Source organism: Talpa europaea (genome assembly GCF_964194135.1).
Source record: "Talpa europaea genome assembly, chromosome: 11".
Lineage (NCBI taxonomy): Eukaryota > Metazoa > Chordata > Mammalia > Eulipotyphla > Talpidae > Talpa > Talpa europaea.
In genome coordinates, this window is record NC_140078.1 from 75,713,944 (window position 1) to 75,738,781 (window position 24,838).

Sequence of the window (24,838 nt, forward strand, 5' to 3'; positions counted from 1 at the left end):
GAAAATAGTTCTCTATATGGAAAAAAGTTTAAAGCTTTGTCATGTGGAACTTTATCAGTGATAAACTACCAGACCTGCCCTATAGCCCCATGATAGGAAGAGGATTTCCTCCAGTTGATGAATGGTTTATTCATCTGAGCTGGAATCAATAATATGTATTACCTTTAATGTGTCTGTACCTTTTCCAGAGATGAGGAATTAAAGGGGCAAATACAAGTGTAAACCACAAAGCAGTTCAAGAAGGGAAGTAATAGAAATGAGTTCAGGTTTTTATTAAACAACATGAAGCACACTTTGGGTAATGGTATGGCATTTTTTGAGATGTGGTTTGGGATGTTTTCAAACTTGTGCACTGATTCTGGTGGGAAGTACAGGACCTGGTACTAGATTTCATTCCCTGGACTTCAACTTCTGCATCTATAAAATGGGTAGCACAGAGAGTGGGCCTTATTATGTTCTTAACAAATGTTTAGTACTATTGTTAGTTCATTATTATCATATCTTCTGTTAATGTTTAAATTGAAATTTGTGAAATGAAGATTACTGTTAATAGTAACAGTACATTAGTGCATGCTTCACGGTCAAGGGACCATGTAAAGCAAAGTGACCATGAAAAGAGAGAATGCTGATTGTGCATATATAATGCTCACTGGCATATATATATATGCTGCCTGGCATATATAGTGAGGGCTCAATAAGTGTTATGCAGAAATGTAAACAATGAAATATAAGTAATGCATTCATTTAACTTTGACTTGGGAAAACTGAAGAGCTCCTCACTAAGGAGTTTGGCCTTTGAAGGTAGCTCTTATTAATTATAAGTTGAGAAATGCTAATAATGGAAAATTCATGTTCTCCATTGAGTATGTAAATATAATAATGACCAGGATAGATACAGCCTCTGTCTTCATGGAATGTACTCTCCAGTAGACACATATTTCAGAAATGAAAAATTTCTTTTTTTTACTGAAAAAGTTTGTAAATCTTGCAAGTAGAAGTATTTGCTTAAGTATGAATTAAATATTGAAGTCACCTTTCTTAAACTGGGGGGCCTGAGTGACGTCTATAAACCTGCCATAGCACATTCATTCTAAGACATTCATCGTGCTTATTATTCTTTACTTTTGAGTTTCACAGTTCATCCATCTTGCCGAGGATTTCACCATATTCTATGACCTTAGGACTCTGTTTCCCCCGGCCTACTTATTAATAACATCTTCCAGAACACTCGTGCGCCTCTGATCACAGTTTTGAAACTCTACTCAATTAAGGTCAGGGATAAGAAAAAGATGCCCACCATTGGAAAATTAATGTAATGTGGGATTATAAATATCAGTTAATCATGTAAGAATATTAAGTCCTTAATATTCTAGTAGTTTTTATTGCTAAATAACAGATTACCAAACACTTAATAGCTTAAATAAACATCTTTTTATCAGGTCACATGTGTGCTGTATGTCAAAGCCTGATACAGACTGGGTTATTTGCTCAGGATCTCATGGCACTGAAATCAGGTCCTCATCTTAGGACTCTGGGAGAGATGTGTTCTGCAGATTCATGCAGGCTCTTGGCAGAATTCAGTTTCTTGTGCTTTGTCCTAGTTTCCTCCAAAAGGGTTGGTTCCTTTTGGAATCATTGAGGAAGATTCCATTCTTCTCTCCTGACTTCTGCTGCACCCAGCAATCCTTGGTTTATGGCAGCATCTGTTCAATCTATGTCTTCATGTGACTTTCCCTACTATGTCTGTCATAAATTTGCCTCTACCTTTCTATTATTTATTTATTTATTTATTTAATTTATTTTTCAAATTTTAAAAAAAAATTTACATCATTGTTCATTTTTTTTTTTTTTTTTTAGAGAAGGTATCTTTCTTTTTTTTTTAAGATTTATTATTTATTTATTTATTTGTACAAGCACTGGGCACAGTCAGAAGCGCGGGAGGGTGAGAGAATTCACCAGAGCCAGAGAGGGGAGCAGAGGAGGCAGAAGGAATGAAGTACACTGCTGAGGGGAGCAGCGGGCGGCAGGAGAGGTCTGCGCGTCATGTGGGACCCTCCTCCGGTGTCCGGGGAGCAGCCGGGGATCGAACCGGCGCTGCAGAGGCTGCGGGCAGCTTCGCAACCCAGCACTCAACCGCTGCGCCACCGGGGAGGCCCTCATTGTTCATTTTTAAACACTATTCGCTCCCCCTACCCCCTCAGGTGTAGTACCCATAGTTTCCTTCACCAATGCACCCGTGCACCATCACCTCAGTCCCCTGTATTATAAGGGTCCCTCCCTGACATTGTATTTATAGGTCTCCCCTATCCACCAGGAGCATCTTATCTTAGATCCTTAACTACATCTGCAAGGATCTTTTTTCCCAAACAAGGTCATATTCACAGGTTCTGGGGTTAGGACTTGAACTGTTTTTTTTTTTTTTGGATGCCATTATTGAACCCAGTAGAGTTGTAGGACCAGTGTCCCTGTTTCTGAACAGCCTTACATCCTGAGGTGCCCATACTTCTTTTCATGTGGCCCTTTCATCTTCAAGTGAGCAACATTGGTTAAATCCTCCTCAGGCTTCCAATCTCTCTGACTTCCTCTCTGCCACCAGTTTGAGAAAACTCTCTGCTTATGGAAATGGGTGATAATGGCCTTTGCTAATCTGTGTCTTGTGATTTGAATGTTTGTATTTAATCCTTGGCCCTGACTTAACCTGCTGTGTGTACCCACTCTTCCACCTATCCTTTCTTCCTTTCAGTTTTTTCCTCCTTCCTTCAAGATAGTTGAAATGCCAGTAACATAACTGAGTTATCTATGTGATTAATGAGGAAATGTTTTTGCTCCTCTGATAAGATACCATATACACTTAGAAAATTACCATGTTTTTTTTTGTCAGCAGAGAGACAAGATTTAATTTTAAAGGTCTATGCAAACAAGAAGAGACTATTTAATGAACTTAAGCCCAAAGTGACCTTATTAATTAAAATGGGTGCCTTTCAGAAGTTTGACATTGGCATTATTATCAGTGCGATCTGAGTATCGAAAGTAGTCTTTTGACTTTTTGAACATTTTTTTCCCCTGAGAGTTGTTATAAAAGGTGAACATTTCTCTTTCAATATTTGACTGTAAATGGGACTAAATCCTTCACTCAGAAAATGTTCCCGGGAAGGAGTAAGTTTTTTTTTTTTTTTTAATAAATTTTATTGTTATATTCCCCATACAATTGCAGCCCCCCATTCTGACCCCAATCCCTCCCCTCCCGCCCCCACCCCCCTAAAAGTGTCTCTGGTTCATAGTTTTTTGTTGATTTTGATTTTCACTTTCTTATAGTTATTCATTTTCCTGGTCCCTTATTTAAGTTTTCTAGATTCCTGCTATGAGTGAGACCATCCGGTATTTTTCTTTTTCTTTTTGGCTTATTTCGCTGAGCATGATCCCTTCCAGCGCCATCCATGTTGCTGCAAATTGCATGTGTTTATCTTTTTTGAATGCTGAGTAATATTCCATGGTATATATGTACCACATCTTCTTGATCCAGTCATCTATTTTTGGGCATTTGGGTTGTTTCCAAAGCTTAGCTATTGTAAACAGTGCTGCTATAAACATAGGGGTGCAGGTGCTCTTTGGAATTGATGTTTCTGTGTCCTTTGGGTAAATACCTAGGAGTGGAGTTGCTGTATCATATGGAAGCTCTATGTTTAGTAGGTCCAGAAATCTCCACACAGCTCTCCATAGTGGTTGGACCAGTTTGCACTCCCACCACCAGTGCAGAAGAGTTCCTTTTTCTCCACACCCTCGCCAACATTTGTTGTTGCTAGTTTTTTTAATATGTGCCATTCTCACTGGTGTGAGATGGTATCTCATGGTAGTTTTGATTTGCATTTCCCTGATGACAAGTGATGTTGAACATTTTTTCATATGCCTGTTGGCCATTTGCATTTCCTCTTCAGAGAAGTTTCTTTTTAGCTCTTCTGCCCATTTTTTGACTGGATTATTTTCTTTGTTGTTGTTGAGTCTCATCAGCTCTTTGCAGATTTTTGTGATCAGTCCTTTATCATTAGTGTTGGGTGCAAAAATGTTCTCCCAGTTGGTGGGGTTTCTCTTTGTTTTTGTTATTGTCTCTTTTGCTGTGCAAAAGCTCTTTAATTTGATGTAGTCCCAGCTGTTTATCTTTGCCTTCACTATCACTGCTTTGGGTGATGTGTCTGTAAAGATGTCTTTGATGTGCAAATCACGTAGTGTTTTGCCTATATTTCCTTCTATATATTTTATGGTTTCAGGTCTTATGTCTAGTTCTTTAATCCCTTTTGAGTTGATTGTTGTGTATGGTGTGAGGTGGTGGTCAAGCTTCATTCTTTTGCATGTAGCGACCCAGTTTTCCCAGCACCATTTATTGAACAAACTTTCTTTGCTCCAATGCATAGTCTTTGCTCCTTTGTCAAAGATTAGTTGACCATAAATCTGTGGGTTTATTTCTGGATTTTCTATTCGATTCCATTGGTCTGTATGTCTGTTCTTGTTCCAATACCATGCAGTTTTGATGATTATGGCTTTGTAGTATAGTTTGAAGTCTGGGAGTCTGATGCCTCCATTCCCTTCTTTTTTTTTCAGGAGAGCTTTGGCTATTTGGGGTTTTTTGTGATTCCATATGAATTTCATCAATAATTGTTCTATTTCTTTGAAGAATGACATTGAAATTTTGATTGGAATAGCATTGAATCTGTATATTGCTTTTGGAAGGATGGCCATTTTAATAATGTTTATTCTTCCAATCCATGAGCAGGGGATGTCTCTCCATTTCTTTGTGTCTTCTATTTCTTTTAACAGTGTTTTATAGTTTTCTTTGTATAGGTCCTTTACCTCTTTTGTTAGATTTATTCCCAAATATTTGATTTTTTTGTTTCAATAACAAAAGGGATGGTTTTTTTGATTTCTTCTTCTTCAGATTTATTGTTTGTGTATAGGAAGGCTACTGACTTTTGCGTGTTGATTTTGTATCCTGCCACTTTACTGAACTGATTGATGAGTTGAATTAGCTTTTCTGTGGAGTTTTTGGGGTTCTCTATGTATAATATCATATCGTCTGCAAATAGTGATAGTTTGACTTCTTCTTTTCCTATTTGGATTCCTTGGATGTCTTTCTCTTGTCTTATTGCCCTGGCTAGGACTTCCAGTATTATATTGAAAAGCAGTGGTGAGAGTGGACATCCTTGTCTTGTTCCAGATCTTAATGGAATTGCTTTCAGCTTTTCACCATTGAGAATGATACTGGCTGTTGGCTTGTCATAGATGGCCTTTATGATGTTGAGGTATGTTCCTTGTATCCCAAGAATTTCAAGGGCTTTTATCATGAATGGGTGTTGCACTTTGTCGAAAGCTTTCTCAGCATCTATTGATATTATCATATGGTTTTTATATTTCTTTTTGTTGACGTGTTGGATAACGTTGATTGATTTTCGGATGTTAAACCATCCTTGTGCCCCTGGAATGAATCCAACTTGGTCGTGGTGAATTATCTTATGGATACATTGTTGGATTCTGATGGCTAAAATTTTATTGAGGATTTTTGCATCAGTGTTCATTATGGAGATTGGCCTGTAGTTTTCCTTTTTTGTGTTGTCCTTGTTCGGTTTTGGTATTAGTGTAATGTTGGCTTCATAAAACGTGTTTGGTATTGTCCCTTCCTTCTCAATTTTTTGGAAGAGTTTGTGAAGGATAGGCACTAATTCGTCTCTGAATGTTTGGTAGAATTCATTTGTAAATCCATCAGGTCCTGGGCTTTTGTTTTTGGGGAGGTTTTTGATTACCATTTCAATTTCGCTAATTGTAATTGGTCTGTTTAGGTGTTCTATTTCTTCTTTATCTAGCTTTGGGTGATTGTAGAGTTGTAGGAATTTGTCTAGGGAAGGAGTAAGTTTTAACATTCATGTAAATGTAAATCTCATTTGTACTGCATGTGCGATTGTGCATAAGTGATTAAAGACCCTTTCTCTGTTTCTCCCTTCTTATTTAATTCATTCAATAAATTTTTGTTGACTTCCATACGCCAGGCACTGGGGACATGTGCTAAGCATGAGGGAATCCCTGCCCCTTGGTGCAGTCCAATGGTGGAGACAGCACAGTAAATCAGTATATGAGACGATCGTGAGTGGTGTGAAAACAATAAAATAGTGTAAGGGGGCTAGATTGTAATGGGGATGAAAAAGGGATTTTGAGACAGGTCGGATAGGGAAGGCTTTCAATGAGGTAACAGATCAGTGGAAACACTTGCTGTGTAGATTGCCTTTGGCAGACTGGACCACTTTGCCAACAGTGGTTTTCCTGTTTCCTTTTTACTTTGAATGTTTTGTATTGAAAAGAGATCCTGCTGATATAAATGTGCTTACACAGTTTTTATGACAATATGGCAGTCAGCATTTCTCTCTTGAGGAAAATGAATACTGCTTTTCTTTTTTATAATTCTCTTGTGACCTGTACAATCATCAGGGTCATAATGACTTCATAAATTATTAAACCTTTTTTTATCTTAAAGAATCTGAGAAAGTAGTATATTCTTTTCTAAATTAGAATTTTATTTCCTTTTAGAAACTGAAATTTATAAATAGATTCCATTAGTGGTTACACACTGTAGAGGTATTTATCTGTCCTAGGAATAATACCCGCAAGAGTCATGGGTTTGACTACTTCATTTCGTTGTTGGTGACTCAAAGATCCTCCAAATGCTTCTGTATTGTGTCTATATGGCCTTCAACCACAAGCATTCAATGTTAAAATAGGTATGAACTTGCCATCTTTGATGGGAATCAAAATAAAGATTTCATTTTTGACCTTTCCTTAGATAATTTCTTTTTTTGCATATAACTAATTCATAAATATTTTTGCAAATATTGGGAAGTATTGCTCTACTTTTTTCCATTTATTTAATCTTTTTATGTCTTGAGTGTGTACCTAAATCAGTGCATTGGAGAATAGTGAATATTTCATACCCCCTGAAGTTACAATTAAAGGAATCTACATGGGGATATTTGATAGTTAGAGCAAGGAGAAATACTCTTTTGTCCTGAATCAGGATAATTCTAGCACTTCAGTTCTTTGGATAATATTGTGCAAGCCTTGAGTGTTGCTTTATCGAATTGTTTTCTTTTAGTCTTTCAGGTCTTCATACAAAAATTTACTGTTGATTTTATTGAAGAGTCCTGGAGAGACTAGGGCTTACTGTCTGGAATTATATTTAAAACTCATTTTGAACTTGAAGCTTTCTCTAACTTTCGAACCTTTCTCTTAAAATCTTTCCACCCCTGTAGTCTCTGTCCACTTATGTATCCATTTAGCTACTTATGTACTGAAGTATCTATGCATCTGTACCAGATAGCAGAGAATCATACAAAACAAAAGTAATATAAAATCACAATAATGGAAAGTTTTAAAGGTATCATCTAATTGTTTGATTTATACCTTATCTCAGTTCATAAAATTTTGGAGTTGACTCAAGATGTCATCTAGGTCAAATTTAGAAGAGGCTATACAAAAAATACCAAAAGAGTAGGTTGTTTGCCCCCTTTTATAGTATCCTAGAAGTAGAAGAGTAGGGTCTTGGGACACTGTCTGGACCACATGTTGTTACGCTGATGGCAACCTAAGTCCATGGCCAGTTCTCAGGCCATATGAACTGCTCCCCTCTCGCCCCTGGTTGCCTTGTTGTCTCACTGGCCACCATCTTTCAAAGGCTGTTTCAGGAGTCTGACTTCTGGTTTTTTTTTTTTTTTATTTTTTATTTTTTGCTGCCAGGTTGCCTTCACAGGAGTGCCAGATCCAATTACTATTAGCTCAGCTACTCGATCTCTCTTTAGAAGATAAGCTCAATAAATCATAGCATCCTTTTGGCCAGTCTGCTGACTATTACAAACCTAACTTTGGTTAAGCCAAAATCTATTCAGTATATTCAATATTTGTATTCTTAACATCTCCTGTATAAAGTCTGTGCTGCTTTTTTCAAGAGAAGAAAAACAAAACTGTTCTTGGGGAAATTCTCATTCACAGGCTGGTGTCAGCTTCATCCTTCCCTCCTGTTTCCAGGTTCAATAATCCCAATCAATCTCAAGACAATTGTATTTTAGTAAAGCTTCATAACTGTTTTCCTTTTAAACATAGTCTATTTAAAATATTTTGTACTTTGCAGCCCTGGTGAGATTTTCTCAATTGTATTTTAAGCTTGTCCATGTTTTCTCATACTTTCTACATGAGCTTTTGAGTAAGCTCACATGTGAAGTGTGTGGTCTTTTCCTCTATGGTTCAGCTAAGACTGGGAGTGGGGACAAAGGACTAGTTGTCTAAAGTGTGTAAGTGACTCATCAGAAGTCTCTCTTTCCCCCTTTTGAGATTACCTGGCTGACAATTTCCAAATATTAAGAGTGGAAGAAGTGACTTTAATGCCTCAGTTTCCCCATTAAGGATCTATGCTATAAAGGATTAACTCAGGAGGTGTGGAATGTTCAGTCCTGTCTTGCAGATTACAAGCCTTTGACCTTTGACCACATTCTAGGAGATAGCTTCTGAGCTTTTGGATTATCTGTCCTGGTAAGAGTCTCTATAGACCTGTAGCCTTAGGCCCCGCCAGATAACTTGGGCTAGCAATGTCAATTATGGTGGGTACTTTGGGTCACAAAGAATCAGCTTAATCTCTAGAGGAGCTGGAGGCTGAGTCACTAAGGTTAGCACACAGGCACTCCATGGCTATGTGACTGCCCCCGAGTACGACCCCAGATGCCAAGTGTGCTTCCCTGGCTGGCAGTACTTCACACATTGTTGCTGGGGAACTGTGGTCTGTCCATGTAATACCACTGGGAAAGGACAGCTGGGGTTCTGCCTGCGTGCCTTTCATCTTTGCTGATTTTAATCAATTTTCCTTTCACAGTAATAAACCATAATTGGGAGTATGACAACTACTTGAGTGCTGTGAGTCATCATTATAGCAAATCATTGAACCTTCAGGTAAAATTGGGTACACTGAACTCAGGAGAAGAGCTCTTTATTTTATAAAACTATTAGAGGAACTAATTATTTCACTGTCATATGCTAAGAGTTGTTCCTTTAAACAAAATTCTGAATTGGGTTCACTTTCACAAATACATTTTTTATCACCTCTAAGGGTGCTTCCTTGATTTTTATTTTATTCATAGAAAATGTATTGTTTTCCTAACTTGGATTATTTCAGTTTTGCAGTTATCCTCAGTTGTCATACTGTTCTCTGTGATTTATTACTGTTTTATTTATGATTTTATTATGAGTGATGATGATTTTGCCTTTCTGTCATACAGGGGCAAAATTTTTAATTGCTGTAATTTAGAGCTATTTTATCAGAAAGCCATCTGAAATATGCCACTTCCCTGGCTCCTTAAACAGAGCACTCTACTCAGCTTAAATTCTCTTGACTTCAGTGTTCCGATTTTGAACATTATTTGTCAGTAGCCCTCAGGCCCCATCCAGGTCTGAGCAGCGTCTCATGTTAAATGCTCCCCCGGCTGTGCTCGGTTGGAGTCCCTGACTTACTTTCTTTCCCCTCGCCTGTTCTTTCAAGTCCCACTTCTCGTACTTTTCAGGTTGCCTTTCTGTAATAGTCCCTCTCCTCTCTTTACTGGGCTCCTTTCTAAGGTGTCATTAAGCTCGTTATATAACGATTTCCAAAATGAAAGCGAGCAGGCTCTGAGGCAGAGCCTCCGACCTCCTCTCTAGGTGGAGCGATCTGCCTCAAGTCATGGATTTTAACATACACATTTTGGATTTCTGGAGATTCTTTTCTTCCTCTTTAGTTGTTGGTGGTTCCGAGAGCATTAAATCATGAAGTTGGTTGGTTGGTTACTCGTTCTTGTATTCCTTTAGTGCTTACTGCTTGAGCAGCCACGTGGGATTGTGTCTCGCCATTGCCAAACCTGAAAAGGAAAGACACCATTTATGAACAGCCCCTGCCTAGCAAATAGCGTGGGAGCACAGCCTGAACCTTGTTGTGGAAATTTTTAGTGAAGGACTTTTGAATTTTATTCTCTGTGCTGGTAATGTTCATTTTAGATTTTAAAAAATTAATGCAAAGAATGCTGTGCAGTGAAGAGTTCACATAGTAGGTCTATTCAGAGGCCTACTTGCAAAGTTAGCCCTTGACTGGCATTTCAGAACTTGCTCTCAGCATGCCAGTCAACACTGAACAGAAAAGGATAGCTAGCTCATGGTGCCTAGAATATTTGTGCAAACGGTGTGGATTTTGCCAAACATCTGCTTCCTTTCTGGGAACCTGGGATTTTGATACATGTTAGACAGAGGTCACTTATGTGATCAGCCCCCAATAAAAATGTTGGTCATTTGAGTCTCTAATGGGCTTCCTCAGGCAGAAGCATCTCAGATAGTCTGCATTTTTGTGGCTGGGGAAGAGAGTGTAGTCTGTGTCACCCCTCATAGGAGGGAGAGAGGCAGAGCATAAGGAAGCCCCTGCACAGAATCTTCCAGGCTCTGCTGTGTCCTTGCGTTGTTACTATCCTGAATCTCACCACAAGTACAACTGTATTTGAGTCTCATGAGGCTGCTGGCACATTGTTGGATGTGCAGGTGGTCTGGGGATCTCCTAGCACCAAAGCCTGGGGTGATATATCTCCTACTACACTCGAAGCTCAGTACCCATCATTTGACATTGATCGTCTCATTGCATCTTTCCAACAGCAGCACTGTGTGAACAGGGTCATGGTCATCACCACTACTGGTAGGTAAAACTTTGAAGCTTCACGGGGTGAAGCTACCTGAGCAGGTCTTACAGCTCATACATTTATTTCACTATCTCCTCCCCTCCCCCAACAGATGTTTGTTCCTTATGGCATATTGTTTCTATTTTTCAGAAGAGAGTTGAAGTGAGGAAAACCACTTAATCACTTTATCATTTCAGGTATGAGCACATCCTCACAGAACCCGACCCTGTACCAGCATATGCTCTGAAATTGCTAGTGGCGATGACCGAACACAACCCCACTTTTACCAGGTACTGTGCTTTTAAATCTCTTCTTCCTGTTTCTTATCCATAAAATGAATTTGATTATTGTAAAATTTTGTTAAAGATGATTGGATTCTTAAGCAGTCACGTTTGAGTTACCAAAATGGCAATTTTTCATGTTTTATGGATTGTAGTATCTGTTACTTAGGCTGTTTTAGGTCTTGTGCTCATATTTTTATCCCTTATTGGAATTTGCATACTGTGGAATTGATGATGCTTTAAAATTATAAATTCCTTAAACAGAGCAAATGAATACAGACACTTGAAAAAAGTCAATTGTTTACTATTTCACTGAGCAGTGTTTAAATTGGACTGCTATATTTATGGACTATTACTTCCTATCATTTTCTTTCATGGACATACTTATATTAAGCAGTGGAGAGCTTTTGCCTTTATGGAAGATATTACACGTGATAATGTCAGATTTTTTTAGAACTGGTTGCTAGGATAGTGGCGGCTGCTTTTGTCATGCAAAAAAAGAGTGCCAGAGAGCACACCCAGGTCTGCAGAAGAGAAAGAGGAGACCCTTCATGATTTCAAACAAGAACTCTAGTTTTAGCAATATAGGTGATGTCTGAGGGCGTCTTGGATTTGGATGCTAGTTGCAGTGCGCCTCTGTGGTTGCCAGTGGTCTTTAGCAGAGAACTAAATTGCACTGTCCCAAGCACCTTGATTCCATTGGGTGTGTTGTCCTACCACACAAAGCACTATATAGAGACGAGCCTCCATCACTACTGTTATTAGGGAACAAGAAAGGCTGTTTATAGAGAGCCATGCCCAGGGAAAGGTAGAACCAAACCCCGCTGCCTGGTGGCTTTGCAAGGGCACAGGCTGTGCCATGACTGAGTCACAGGGGTGCCAGGGTGCTGTCAGTCTTAGAGTCATGCATGGTGGTGGGGCAGTAGTGGCCCTCAGGGCTGTTTCCTTCTGCTGAGAGCTGCCTCATTCACTTCCTGAGCACAACCTGCAAACATCACTCTGTGCTCTCTGGGCCATGGTTTAAAAAATTGGAGAAATAGAGTGGATACTCTTTTTTTAAATTCTTGCAATTCTAAGTTTTGTGTTTTTATTTTTTATTTTATTATTTTTTAAAGATTTATTTATTTACTTATATAAGCACTGGGTACAGTCAGAAGCATGGGAGGGTGAGAGAATTCATCAGAGCCAGAGCGGGGAACAGAACAGGCAGACTGATGAAACACACTGCTGAGGGGAGCAGCGGGTGAGTCAGGAGAGGTCTGAGCGCCATGTGGGACCCTCTCCAGTGGCCGGGGATCTAACCAGCGCTGCAGAGTCTGCGGGCAGCTTCGCAGCCCAGTGCTCTACTGCTGCGCCACCAGTGGAGGCCCAGTTTTGTGTTTTGATAGACTTTAAAGTCTGACCAGTGAGTCTTCCTAAAGAAGTTTAGTTGTAAAGACTAAACCTATACTAGAAGTTGAAAAGATATCTAGATATTTCTTTCTTTGACCTTTGATATCAAATACTAATATTGTGTTTAATTTTATTCTTCTGTTAGATTGAACAGATTGCATTTACTTTTGTTTAGGTAGTCTTTTGATCACTCATGTGACCTGTTTTCTAGATAACTTTCTCCTGTTGCCAGTACTCTATTAAGTTCATCTGAATTTCCCCACAGCGACAGATTAACTATGACTAATATATATACTGAAATTGTTTGCCACCCTCAACCCCCATTTAAATGCCACCTTTACTGTATGTAGGATCTTTCTCTGGATTCATTATTGTTTTATCTCTGTACCTCTTCTTGTGAAAAGAGTTGTCCTATGTCAGTTTTGACTGAGGCTCCAGGGATCAAGAGCAAAGCATTAAGGACCCTTCTGTTACCACACACTCGTTCTTTCCCCCACACCCCCTTTGAAAGGAGGCTGTGGACCCCACGTGTCTTAGCAACTTGCAAAGTCCATCACATAACTTGAAAGGAGAGAGGGGGGAAGGAAAAGTAATAATAATTTTATTTTGGAGTTTGTTTTTATTTTTCCTAATTGGATTTTCCAAAAAGAATTTAAGGGAAGCATTTTGGAGTGGGTAGTAAATTTCTTTTTGGGGGATAAAAATATTTTAAAAAGTTAAATACTGAGAAGTCTTGTTCCATCCTCTCTCCACACTGCTTTCCTCCCTCATTTCCCCCTATCCCTTATGGTTAACTACTTACATTTATTTTGTTTTCAAATGAAGATAATGTGAATATGAATTTTCTCATTTTTCCCTTTCACACAAATAGCATGTCAGGTACATTTTTTTCTTCCGCCTTGATATTTTTCCTTAAGTGCGTATCACCAATATTTGTTTCTATGTAATAGCTAGAGAGTGTCCACGTTGTGATTTACAATTGCAAAATCTTTTACTGTTTGAATGTATCATATTTTATCTCATTAGCGTCTCAAGATAAACTTGAATTTTTCCTAATCTTGGGCCATTGCCGGCAATGGATATTCTTAAATAGAGGTCATTTTGTATGTATGCATGTACATCTTCTAGGATAAATCCCTAATAATGGTATTTATGTATCAAAGGATAAATACATTTGTAACTTTCTTGTAGATGTGGTCATTGTCCATTATAGGAATTTCACCATTTTGCGTCTCCAAGGGTCATGTTTGAAGGTGTCTGCTTCTCTACAGCCAGGCCATCAGAATTTGTTGCTAAGCTTTGAAATTTTGCCTGTGTAATGAGTAAAGTTATTTCAGTATAATTTTAATATCCATTTCTGTTATATTCAACACTCATATTCTCATTTAATTCATAAGAGTGGTTGACTATCTCTTGATTAAGGGCCTTTATTTGTGTGTTTTTTTTCTTTTTTTTTTTGCTCATATTCTTTGTCATTTTTCCTTGATCATGGCAATGCCACCTTTCAAACTGAATCGCCTCCTGTCTGGCTTTCCTTGGCACATACACTACAGTCTACGATTCCATTTTACTTTTAACAGTGCCTGCATTATTCCTATTTTTTTCTGTCAGGAATAGTCTGACCGTGAATATTCCCTGATATGTTCCTAGGTGAATCCATGTATGGGTGAAATGCTGGAGTGGAAATACTGGACCACAGGACTCATGCTTGCCCAGATCAAACAGATACTGCCAAGCAGTTTTCTATACTACTAGTTTACATTCCTGCTAGCTAGCAAAAGAGGTCTGGTTGTCATATAAGCTTAAATTTTTTTTTTCCCAGTCAGGTTTAATGAGGTATAGTTTACAACAGTTCATTCATTTTAGGTATATACTTATCTGAATTTTGAGAAACACAATTGTGCCACCAGCACCACTATCCAGATAAGAGTGTTTCCATTGCCCCTAATGTTTCCTTGTACCACCTTGAATGTTAGTTTATAAAAATGCTGCTTCCCAAAGAATGATCATCTTTAAGTTTTATTTTGAATACATCATATATACAAATTTCAGCTTTTGATAAAGCATGCAATGAAAAGCAAAATTTCACCCAAACAAATGGTCTTTCCTAGCAGTGAGTGTGTATTATTTTTGACATAGATGGCAGTGTTCTGTCTGGAGCATTCTATACCTTTTTTTTTTTTTTTAATGTATATAACAGCCTTACTGAGATGTAAGTCACAAATCATCTGTAAAAGATTCATAGTATTGCATTTAATGAACACTCCATGTTGATTTAACATGTATCCTTTTGATGAACACGATGTTTTCCTAATCTTTTGGCATTATAAAACAGAATTGCAATTAGTGACATAGGCCATTTATCACGTGTGTGAATGTAAATGCAGAGGATAAATAATGAGATGGGAATTGTTTTAGCAAAGGGAACTTGGGCCACTGATTCCCAAACTTGTTGTATACTTCAGTGTCACATAGGGATCTTTTAAAAGGTGTAAATCTCAGGTCATACGCCTGGTGAATTGAAATCACAATTTAGTTGATGCTTGTGTCCCTAGGGTTTGACATAGGTATCAGAAATTGTTGACGTTCGCTAGGAGTTTCAGATGTGTAAACAATTTGGGGACCAGTTGGGGTAAGCATTTTTAACTCTGAAGGGTGTTTTTGAATTGCCCCCAGGCTCCATAGTGCCAATTCACTTTCCACCAGCAGTGTCTGTCTGTGAATGCTTAGTTTGCCAAAGATTGATGAAAGCTGTGTACACAAATGTTGGGTCTTTGCTGTTCTGATAGGTAAAAATTGTCTCTTTGTTATTCATTTCTAGCTTTGCATTGTGATGAAATGATTTTTTTGTACTGTTTCGAATTTTTATAATGTGCTTTTATTTGTGGTTAATATATGTTCAAATTTTGTGAATGTTCTTCTTCTTTTTTTTTTTTTTTTTACTGTAACCAAAACAAAGTTAGGCCTTACCTTGCAAAGGCAGTCACTAACTCATAATTTTTTCAGATACCTAAATTGATAACTCATTAACATATGAGATCTTTGACAGTGACTTGGTAGTTAGATTTTTAGGCAAAATGGTTGGTTTATAAGTGTGTGTCAAATATTGAAAACCTTAACTGTTATGTTTAAATAGATTTCTAGTAATAGAAAAATAACTGAACCATTTCTTATGAATTTAACTCATTTATGGGCTCCTTCAGAATCATATTCTTCAAAAAATAATACTTAGCTTGTATCTATTAAGGTTTTGGAGTACCCAGATATATATCTGTTGGAACATTAAACTATCCTATGTCAGGTGAAGCATTCATTATTTTATGTGGTTTGTTCTTATTTTATAGAATTCTTAATGGAGAAAGAGGTCTTTGAAAATTTAGTCGTCGTCCCATTGTTTCCCTTCATATAAGGGACCAAGAGCATAATCAAACTTGTTTTGTACCTGACGGGGTTTTTCTTTTTTAAACACTGCTGCCTGCGGAATCTAGTTTATCATTGGGCTTATAGCAGAAAAGTAAATTATTTGCCATGTTGGTCCAATTTTACTGTCAGAAGGAATGTTATTAACTTCCCCCAGAGCTCCATCCTCTTCTCTCTTCTTAATTTTACAGTAGGTTGCACCAAACCATTGCTTTCAGAGTGTAATACTCTACTAGCTTATTTCTATTAAGAGTTAATTAGCTTTCACCAATATTCCTTGGTAAACATACTCAATTTTAACTTCTTTGAATTCTTTTGGAATAAAACTTAGCTCTTTTTCTGAACCGCGAAAAACAATGTTTATGGTGTGTATCTGAGAATTAAATATTAGAGTTATTTGTTTTATGACAAGGTTCACAAAAATTCTTTCTAGAAGAATGAAATTCTAGTCATCTCTTTAATGAAGTTCACAGTGAAGCCTGTGTATTTCTGGCCTTAACAGTAACCAGTCTTCAATTAACTTCCCTTGTGGGTTTTTTGGTTTCTTTTTCATTCATTTATCAAGCATCTAATCAACTATTGAATGACAATGAGGTTAAGTTATAATTAAGATAAAATTCTCAAAGTTACTTAAAATTTAGTGGGACAGATTTATCAGTGAACTTTTATAAAACAATGTAATGATTTCAAAGGAACAGTCATGTTCTAAAGACTGTGGGAGCTCCTACGGGAATTTAAGCCAACTGTCTATGATTGGCCAAGTTACTTGATTTGTCTGTACCTGAGTTCCCTCCTCTGGAACATGGCGATAATATGGTATTTGGTTCACAGAAAATGCTGTGTGAGTGTTCTGTCTGTCCCCCTAGCGCCTCTTACCTCTCTTTTTACCTTTCTACTTTTCTTCTCCATTACCACTCGAGGAGAGAATATAGAAATATTCCTGGGAGAGGTATAACCCCTGGGAGAGGAATATAGAAATATTCCTGGGAGAGCATGTCTATGGTAGAAATGCTTGGTGATATTGATTGAAATCAGAGTTCCAACAACCTACAAAGGAATGAAAACAAACAATAAACCCCTTTTCAAGTAACAGAAAGAAACTCTTTGGGACAATCTTAATGGCCTGATTGTGCATAGCAATTATGGAAGTCAGAGAACTCTTTCCACACCAGATGGCTTCTGCTTTAGTTTGCATTTCAATATATGTCTTAAATAAAATGTCGTTTTGCCATCTTCTGATAAATTTTAATTTAAATTTTACAGTCTAGTAAAAACCCAGATCATCAGAGATGTCAAGAGATATGTGAAATGTTTCCCTGTTGTTAAAATAAGCCAGTTAGGTGTTTTTTTCCTCCTCTCAATTAACTGAATTTACACAGTTCCTCTGATGACATCTCAATGAGTGAAATAACTATGTAAGAAAGTAAAACTTTATTGTTATAATTAGAATGAATTGATTTCTCCAGGAATAATTTACTGCTTCTCAGGGTGCCTATGGGTATCAAAAAGGCTTATAATGAGAAACAAATCAATCTCTGAGTCTCTAAGGCTGCCATTTCCATTGTAAGGTCACTCTTATGTGACTTTCTTATTAATTCCTTGATGGCACTTGCAGAATAAATGACAAGGTTTCTCCAATAGGCATTGAGGCTTTGAGCATCCACTTCTACATACCCTTTCCTCTCATGGGGACATAGCTCCTGTTGCAGTGTTCTCAGCCACTCATTTATATTGGGCACACATCTCTACTTCTTGCTCAAGTAATTTCAGGGGATAAAGCAACTGTGAAAGATTTTTTAAATTTTATTTATACAAGTGCTGGGGTACAGGCCAGATGCGTGGGAGGGTGAGAGGATTCACCAGAGACAGAGCAGGGAACAGAACAGGGAGACTGACGAAATACACTGCTGGGGGGAGCAGCAGGCGAGACAGGAGAGGTCTGCTGCATCATGTGGGATTCTCGCCAGCTGGCCAGGATCGAACCCATACTGCAGAGGCTGCAGACAGCTTCACAGTGCCGCGCTCAACTGCCTGCGCCACCAGGGAGGCCCCACAACTGTAAAAGATTTAAAACACTGACTCGTCTTGAAGTTGCTCTTTTCACTAGTCCCTTGAATCAAAACCTTGTTTTATTTTTTTTCCCTTCTCTTTGCCTTGATTTAGGATCTCAGTGCTGCACCCTTGTTCACCATGTCTTATTAGTGCTTACACATAAGAAGCACTTTCGAAATAAAGTAAAACTGCCCTAATCATCAACTTTGCTGAGGTAGTTTGTATATTTCCACTGAGATTGTCCTTTGAACAATGATGAGCATCAAATTTGACTACACTCTTGAAAAGTTTAGTATTTTATTTTTTTCCAGGACAGTTCTTTTTCTTGGTTGGATTGTTAGTGTTAACTATCTTTGAAAGCTGTTGGTAAAACAGTACCTTGTATTCTAAAGGAAGAATTTGTAATTGATGTGTTTATGTTGTCTGGTTCTAGAAAATTCCAGAATCTACAAGTGTGTTAGATGAGCCATATCCTTTCCTTGTAAAGAATGTTTGGATTTGTGACCATATTGCATTTGTGTCTGCAGAACTCTAGGCAGGATGATTATTTCAACGAAGTGATCTTATTATTTTCATTCATTGTAGAGTTGAATTCATGATCACTTGACTACTTAGCAGCTATTTTTGGCTTGGAAGTTGTTGGCTTTAGATCACTTTTTTTGGTGTGAAGGAAAACACTAAGAGTTTATTGTGCACTTTCACAAATAGTGGGTCCCCAGTTGTGCATTGTAGGATGGTGTTAAATCTGAGTAGGGATTCAATAAAACACTCCATATTTTGCCAGGCTTCCTCAGGTCTGTAGACTTTCCTTTGTTGTCTAAAGCAGAGATTGGCAAATTAAGGCCCACGGGGCCAACTGGCGGGCAGCCTGTTTTTGTGTAGCCTGCAAGGTAAGAGTGGTGTTAAGTTTTACAATATTGTAAAACTTAAAAACACACAGACACTTATGAGACAGAGGCCTTGAATCTGGCAAGGCCTAAAATAGAAAGTAAAATATTTTGCTTTGTAGCTTTTTTCAAACAGTTTTGTGATCTCTGGTCTAACAGAACTGAACTTTGTCTTTCTGTGAATACAGGATATTAGAATTTGAGGGCATCTGGGTGTTTAAAATGGAGGTTTTATTATTCTGGTATGGTGATGTCAACAGATTAGGAGGCGACTGCCCTTGAAAAGATAGGTTCACAGATTCCAAGGGGAGAGGGTACCCCGTGTGGAAGCACCAGTGTCAGTCAGGAGGTCTCAGAGGAAGTGAGAGGAAAATGTGGGCAAGAGTCTTAATTACAGTTTATAAGTGAAGGAATGTGTAGGGCAGCGTAAGCAGGTTTAGGATTAGCTGCTTTGACCAATTCCAGTAAACTCTGGGGTGTAGGGGCTGTCCCTTATTGTCTGGTGCCTGGCCCTTCCTGGGGTGAGTAGGACAGGGGAATAACAGCTGGAGTGTAAGAGCTCATTAAAGGAGGTGATTGGAGGGAATGGGCTTTCCCGCTAGAGTTTGCAAGGACCCAAAATCTCAGAGTATCAAAAATACGGAATAAAAAGATATGACTAGTACACTGGGCCCATGTCTTCTTTTTACACATGAGAAAATGAGGCCCCAATGGGGATGTATGTTTCCCAAGCCCCGGAGTCAATTTGAAGTGATTATTTTGGATCCAGACCTCCTGGTCCATTGTTCTTTGTACTACCCAGCAGAGCCACTGTTTAGAAGAAACCCAAGTGAATATCACAATGGACTTTGAAGTAGAACCGTTTCAAGTTTCTTTGTGTCACAGTGACTTACCAGTTCTTTCACATAGTCATCTTCAGCAACACCTGCACCTGATAATAGCAGAAGCTCGATCTCCATTGTCTCCTTTGTCATCTCTGTGAGGTTCTGGCCCTTATTCGTGTTTGATTTTTATCTCTGTGGCAGCTCCTGGCACAGTTCAGTAATATGGTCCCGGTTCGCTGTTCAGTTCCACTTCTTCCTTCCCCTGTCTGCTTAGGTTTTGAATCCTCTTCTGCTTCTGACTTAAACCATACAGGGTTGAAACTCCTCCACATCGTGTGAATAGTGATATAACTCATCATCTGATCTTCTATGGGAAGGAATATAAATCTACATAAGCACTCCTGGGGTTATGTGCTAAATAAATTCTCTTCCTCCATGCCAGCATTCTCTTTCTGATAGGATCATGGAAGGACACCAACTTAACACCTGAAGAGTTGGATGCAAGGCATATTGCTTTTCTTAGTGATTTGTGAGAAATCTCAGCAGTAATTGATCTAAATATGTCCAGACATTATTTACGTTTTCAGGAAGTAAAAAACCTCCGTGAGTTTTGCCTGCTGCAGGTGTTGGTAAATGTTTTTGCCTATTTCCTTCCACTTGGTTGTTTACCATCACAGATTCTCCTAAGTTCACGGAGAATTAAACTTTTCATTGCCCATCTGTACTGCATGGGATCTAGATTCAGAAACAACTGAATCTTTGGAATCCATGTCCTCATTAGCAGCCTTACATGCTGGAGGCCTGGTGTCTCAGTCCTGTGTGGGTTCATGAAAGCTTTCTTTATGGGGTGACATCCAGCCGAGAGTTCTACATGCTGATGTCTCCAGTGTCACATGGTGCCCAGGCTGGAGCCACCCATATTTGTGTCAGAAGCCAGCATTTAGTTGAAGTCTTTGGTCAGAGTATCCTCTGGTATTTTGGGGGCTACAATCAGCAATAATTCACAGTTCCTTCCATCTGTATTTAAACAGAAGTTCAGCAATCATCATCTTTAACAAGAAGGCTACCTACCATTTTCCCCTGAAGTATTTCCTTACTTGCCCACAAAATAATTCATTGTTGCTTTTCTCTTCTTCAGAGTCTCTTGAAGTCTCAGTTTTTTTCCACCGTAGAATCATGAACTTCACAGTAGAGTCAGCTCTGCTATTCTACTGTTACTCATTCACTTGTCGAGTCCCATACATAGTGTGTCCACAAGGTGGACAAAATAGACACAGTCCTTCATGGAGCTGTTGATTACATGCTGATAGGAGGCAATAAATTGGGTAATCAGTTAAAATGCCATAATTTCAGCTACTTATAAGTGGTGTAATGAATAATCTCGTAGCATTCATGAAAGGAGAGTGACGGGCTAGGGCAAGCTGTTGATATTTTTAACCATTTTGGTCAGAGTTTCTTTGGGAAGTTGACATAGAGATTTAAAAAAGTGGAAAAAGAGAAAGTGTAACATTGTCTTGCAAAAATGCATTTAAATAGTGACCTTATATTTCGTGTTTGTCTAGGGTCTCTAAATCATACAGTAAATTCAGAAGCCTTCGTATATTTGATTATAAAGTGCCAGCAAAAACCACCAGTTCATGACATCCTAACTGTACAAATAGTAGCTAAACAAAGTCTCTTATGTAATTAGTTTACTTTCTTAAGTTAAAAAGAACAAATCCATTGATATTACTTAGTTTTAGCATCACAGTTCTGTTGTAATATTTTTACAAGTTATTTATAATACCAAGGTAACTTACTGTTTTAGCAAGTACTTGTGCTGAAATTCATTTTTGTTGCTTTTGTTTATTCTTGATAAAGTCATGCATTGTCTGCAAATATATTACAGACACAAGTCACTGCCAGTCAACTCTGTAGACCTAAGTGAAGCCCAGCTGAATGGAATGTAATGCGAGGCATGAAACACAGACTCCCAATTCGTTTCTCCTGTCTCCACACCAAGTCCTCTACCATATCAAGGCTTCTGGTTTTATGTGATGACATTTATTGGTCAGAATATATTACAGTGTTTGCTGTACAGACGGGGCTTTTGTCATATAATTAAAGAGCAGGAGCGCCACCAGACTAAACAGTGGTCTAAGTTTCAAATAATGTTCTTGACTTCCTTGGCACATTTTTATTACCATCTCAGACATGTGTTATCACTTAGCACTCTTTGCCATAGCATATTACATAGGAAGGCAAAAACATCCAGGCAGTGAGACTAACCATGGGTCTTCAAGGAGGTAAACGCTTCTGATATATCTTGTACTTTTCAAATGCACCAAGTTTGGTGTGTGCATTTCTTCTCTCTGCCTGGAGTCATAGTCCAGCTGAATTGTTTACAAAGTTATCAAAAATAGCCAGCTTTTAGGGACAGGTCTCATTAGGTGTCTTGAAATTCTAAAGTGGGATAGGTCCAAAGAGAAATAAACAAAGGACATTCCTGACATTAAATAAGAAAAAAGTTAACCCTCATTAGTAATTGAAGAAAATTCCATTAAGATAATAAAATATCAAATTAGTAACTTTTTTTAGTTTTTAATAAAGGGACTTGTTGAGAGTCTAGTGAAATATGCACTTTTATAAATTAGGACTTTTTTTTAATAACAACCAAACTATTAGCATATATTAGACTTTAAATGTATTTTGATCCTACTTGTAGACCTATATCCTAATAAAATAATAAAAGAAATGCCTAAGTGTTTACCTACAAGAATGCACATTAAAACATTATATAAAATAACACTAGTAATAATAGTAACATGAGCTAGTACTGACGACTAGTTTTTTAAAAGAGCTTTTATATACCAGACAGTGCAGGTTGCTTCACATGCATGGCGATATTTGCTCCTCACCATCACTAAGTGAAGTCAGCAGTGGTGCTGGATAGGAAGAAAAGCTTGCAGCTTGCCCCATGAGCACAGATCAAGGCATAGGGAGTGAGGACTTGACCTCTTTAACGTGAACCCTTAACCACTACATTTTTTCCCCTAATGAATCTAGTTAAGAACAGAACACAAGAGTTTATTATAGATTTCCAGGTAAAAATATTGTAGGTTAGAAAATATTGTAGGTTAGAACTTACACTTTAGGGACCCCCTGGTGGCACAGCAGTTGAGCGCTGGGTTGCGAAGCTGCCCAAAGCCTCTGCAGCGCTGGTTTGATCCCCAGCCACTGGGCGAGGGTCCCATGTGGCGCGCAGACCTCTCCTGACTCGCCTGCTGCTCCCCTCAGCAGTGTACCTTGTCAGTCTGCTCTACTCTCCCCTCTGGCTCTGATGAATTCTCTCACCCTCCCCCGCTTCTGACTGTACCCAGTGCTTGTATAAATGAATAAATCTTAAAGAACTCATACTTTAAATGAATAATGACATGGGAAAATATTTTTAATGTGAAAAACACACACCCAAGATATGTAGTATGAGTTGACTTTTTTCTCCCACCCCTGATGCCCATATCTTTAGGTAGTTTCTAGTTCTAATCCCAGATCCATTCCTGGTTTTGTGAGTGACTATAAACAGATTGTTTCACAAACCTAAGCTCAGTGTCTTAGGACATTAAGGGAGGCTTGGCCTCTCGAGCCAGACAGAGCACATGGCCAGTGAGTGGCTGCTCTTATTTTAGAGATGAGGTTGAGCTTGTGTCCTATATGAATAGAAAAAAGACAAATAACACATCAAATCTTAATACTTTTCTTATATGTGTTGCTTATAATAATTTTTGTTATGCTTTTCTATTTTTCCTGAGTAGTATAACATTCAATATCAGTTTATTAGTCAACATTTATATATTTTATATAAGTAATTGAATATAAATAGTTGTATAAAATTATTATGATTTTAGTAGTTATTTCCTCTAACCTAAATTTGTTGAGCATGCAAGCTGGTGGTTCTTAGCGAAAGACAACATGATGCACAGCCCACATCTTATGGTTTTTCATGGTCAGCAAAGTAGCCTTTGATCCAAAGGCCCAGTTGATTATTGTTGTCCATTTTTGTCTGTTAGTACCACTGTACCATGGATTGACTTTAGAAATAGCTCTGGGATGCGCTTTGGGATCCTAAAGTTTTACTACTCAGTATAATAAAGGTGTGATTTATAGGAATTGGTGGTGGAACAAGGAACTGAGCATCAAGGTGGTTGATCAGGGTATGAAGCTGTTCTTTTCCACACTTCTTCATTTTACCCCCACCGAGGACCGTGCTTTGTACATCATATGAGCATTGTGAGTTCCAGGTTTTCTTTTTCTGCCAACCCTTCAAATGTTGCCTATATTTCTGACCTCAGCTCATCTTCCCCCTCTGTACATTAACTTTGTATAGTATCTTAGAGCAATTAAGATCATGAGCTCCAAACTAAATAGTGGTGTTAACTTGAATAAGATTCAATGCTAGTTTTCTTCTCTGTAGAAGATTATGCCTTTCTATGTCCTATAAGTGTGGTAAGGATTAAGTGAGAGGTAAAGCACTTAGCCCAGCTCACTAGTGCACAGGGAACTTCTGTAAATAAGCTTGCGGATGTTTATCTTTCTGGTGGAGGTGTTGGTGAATCATGTCTTGGGGAGAGTACCAAGGATTCAAAAGATTGTGAGGAAAAGGAGGTCGGCTGCAGAGCCACAGGGTTCAGAAAGACAGAGGATGAGGGTTTTGGGCCCAGGTAGAACAGAAATCACTGGGCAGGATGTGGGAATGAGGAGCCTCTGGTGTGTGGCTGACAAGAGTGCTGTGCCTGGGGAGGGTCAGGTTATGTACAGCCCTGGACAGAACTTGACCTCCAGGCCCAGTGCTGCATCTGGAGGTGATCCACTTGAGTGTAGCTTTTCTGTCATACCTTCTGCACTTCCTGTGATACAGACATTCTGTGGCCTAGTTTCATTCAACATGTGGATTGTCCTGGGGCTGTACTGGGCATATTTGGAAGTAAATATAAAAAGCATTTTGCAAAGTTGCTAATGTAGCAGACAGTTCTTTTTCCATCTAAGATCTCTTTTCTATTGGCAAACACTTGCTTTTTACCTAACTAAAGTTTCTCTTGCTGAAATGTGTCTTTTTCATGCTATTTTAGGCAATGGGAGATTTCTATACATCAGAGGTACATTTTGGTTTATCCTCCTCTTCTAACAATTCTAACACTTTCTCAGGAAATGAGGCATTCAGCTTTCTAACTTGGATTAAGTTATTTTTATATCATACATGTTTTGTGCCCACTGGAGTATAAATTTCCTTA

General features: G+C 38.4%; 1 protein-coding gene across 2 annotated transcripts in view; it reads left to right on the plus strand.

Moving 5' to 3' along the window:
* The window catches only part of ULK4 (unc-51 like kinase 4), a gene marked incomplete at its 5' end in the record, with an annotated part of 374,670 nt that overhangs the window by 116,043 nt on the left and 233,789 nt on the right, over positions 1–24,838 (plus strand). For both annotated transcript variants that reach the window (XM_084248396.1, XM_084248397.1), the window contains one exon: positions 10,913–11,005. In XM_084248396.1, the coding sequence (XP_084104522.1) occupies positions 10,913–11,005 (93 nt within the window). The remainder of the gene's footprint in view (positions 1–10,912; positions 11,006–24,838) is intronic.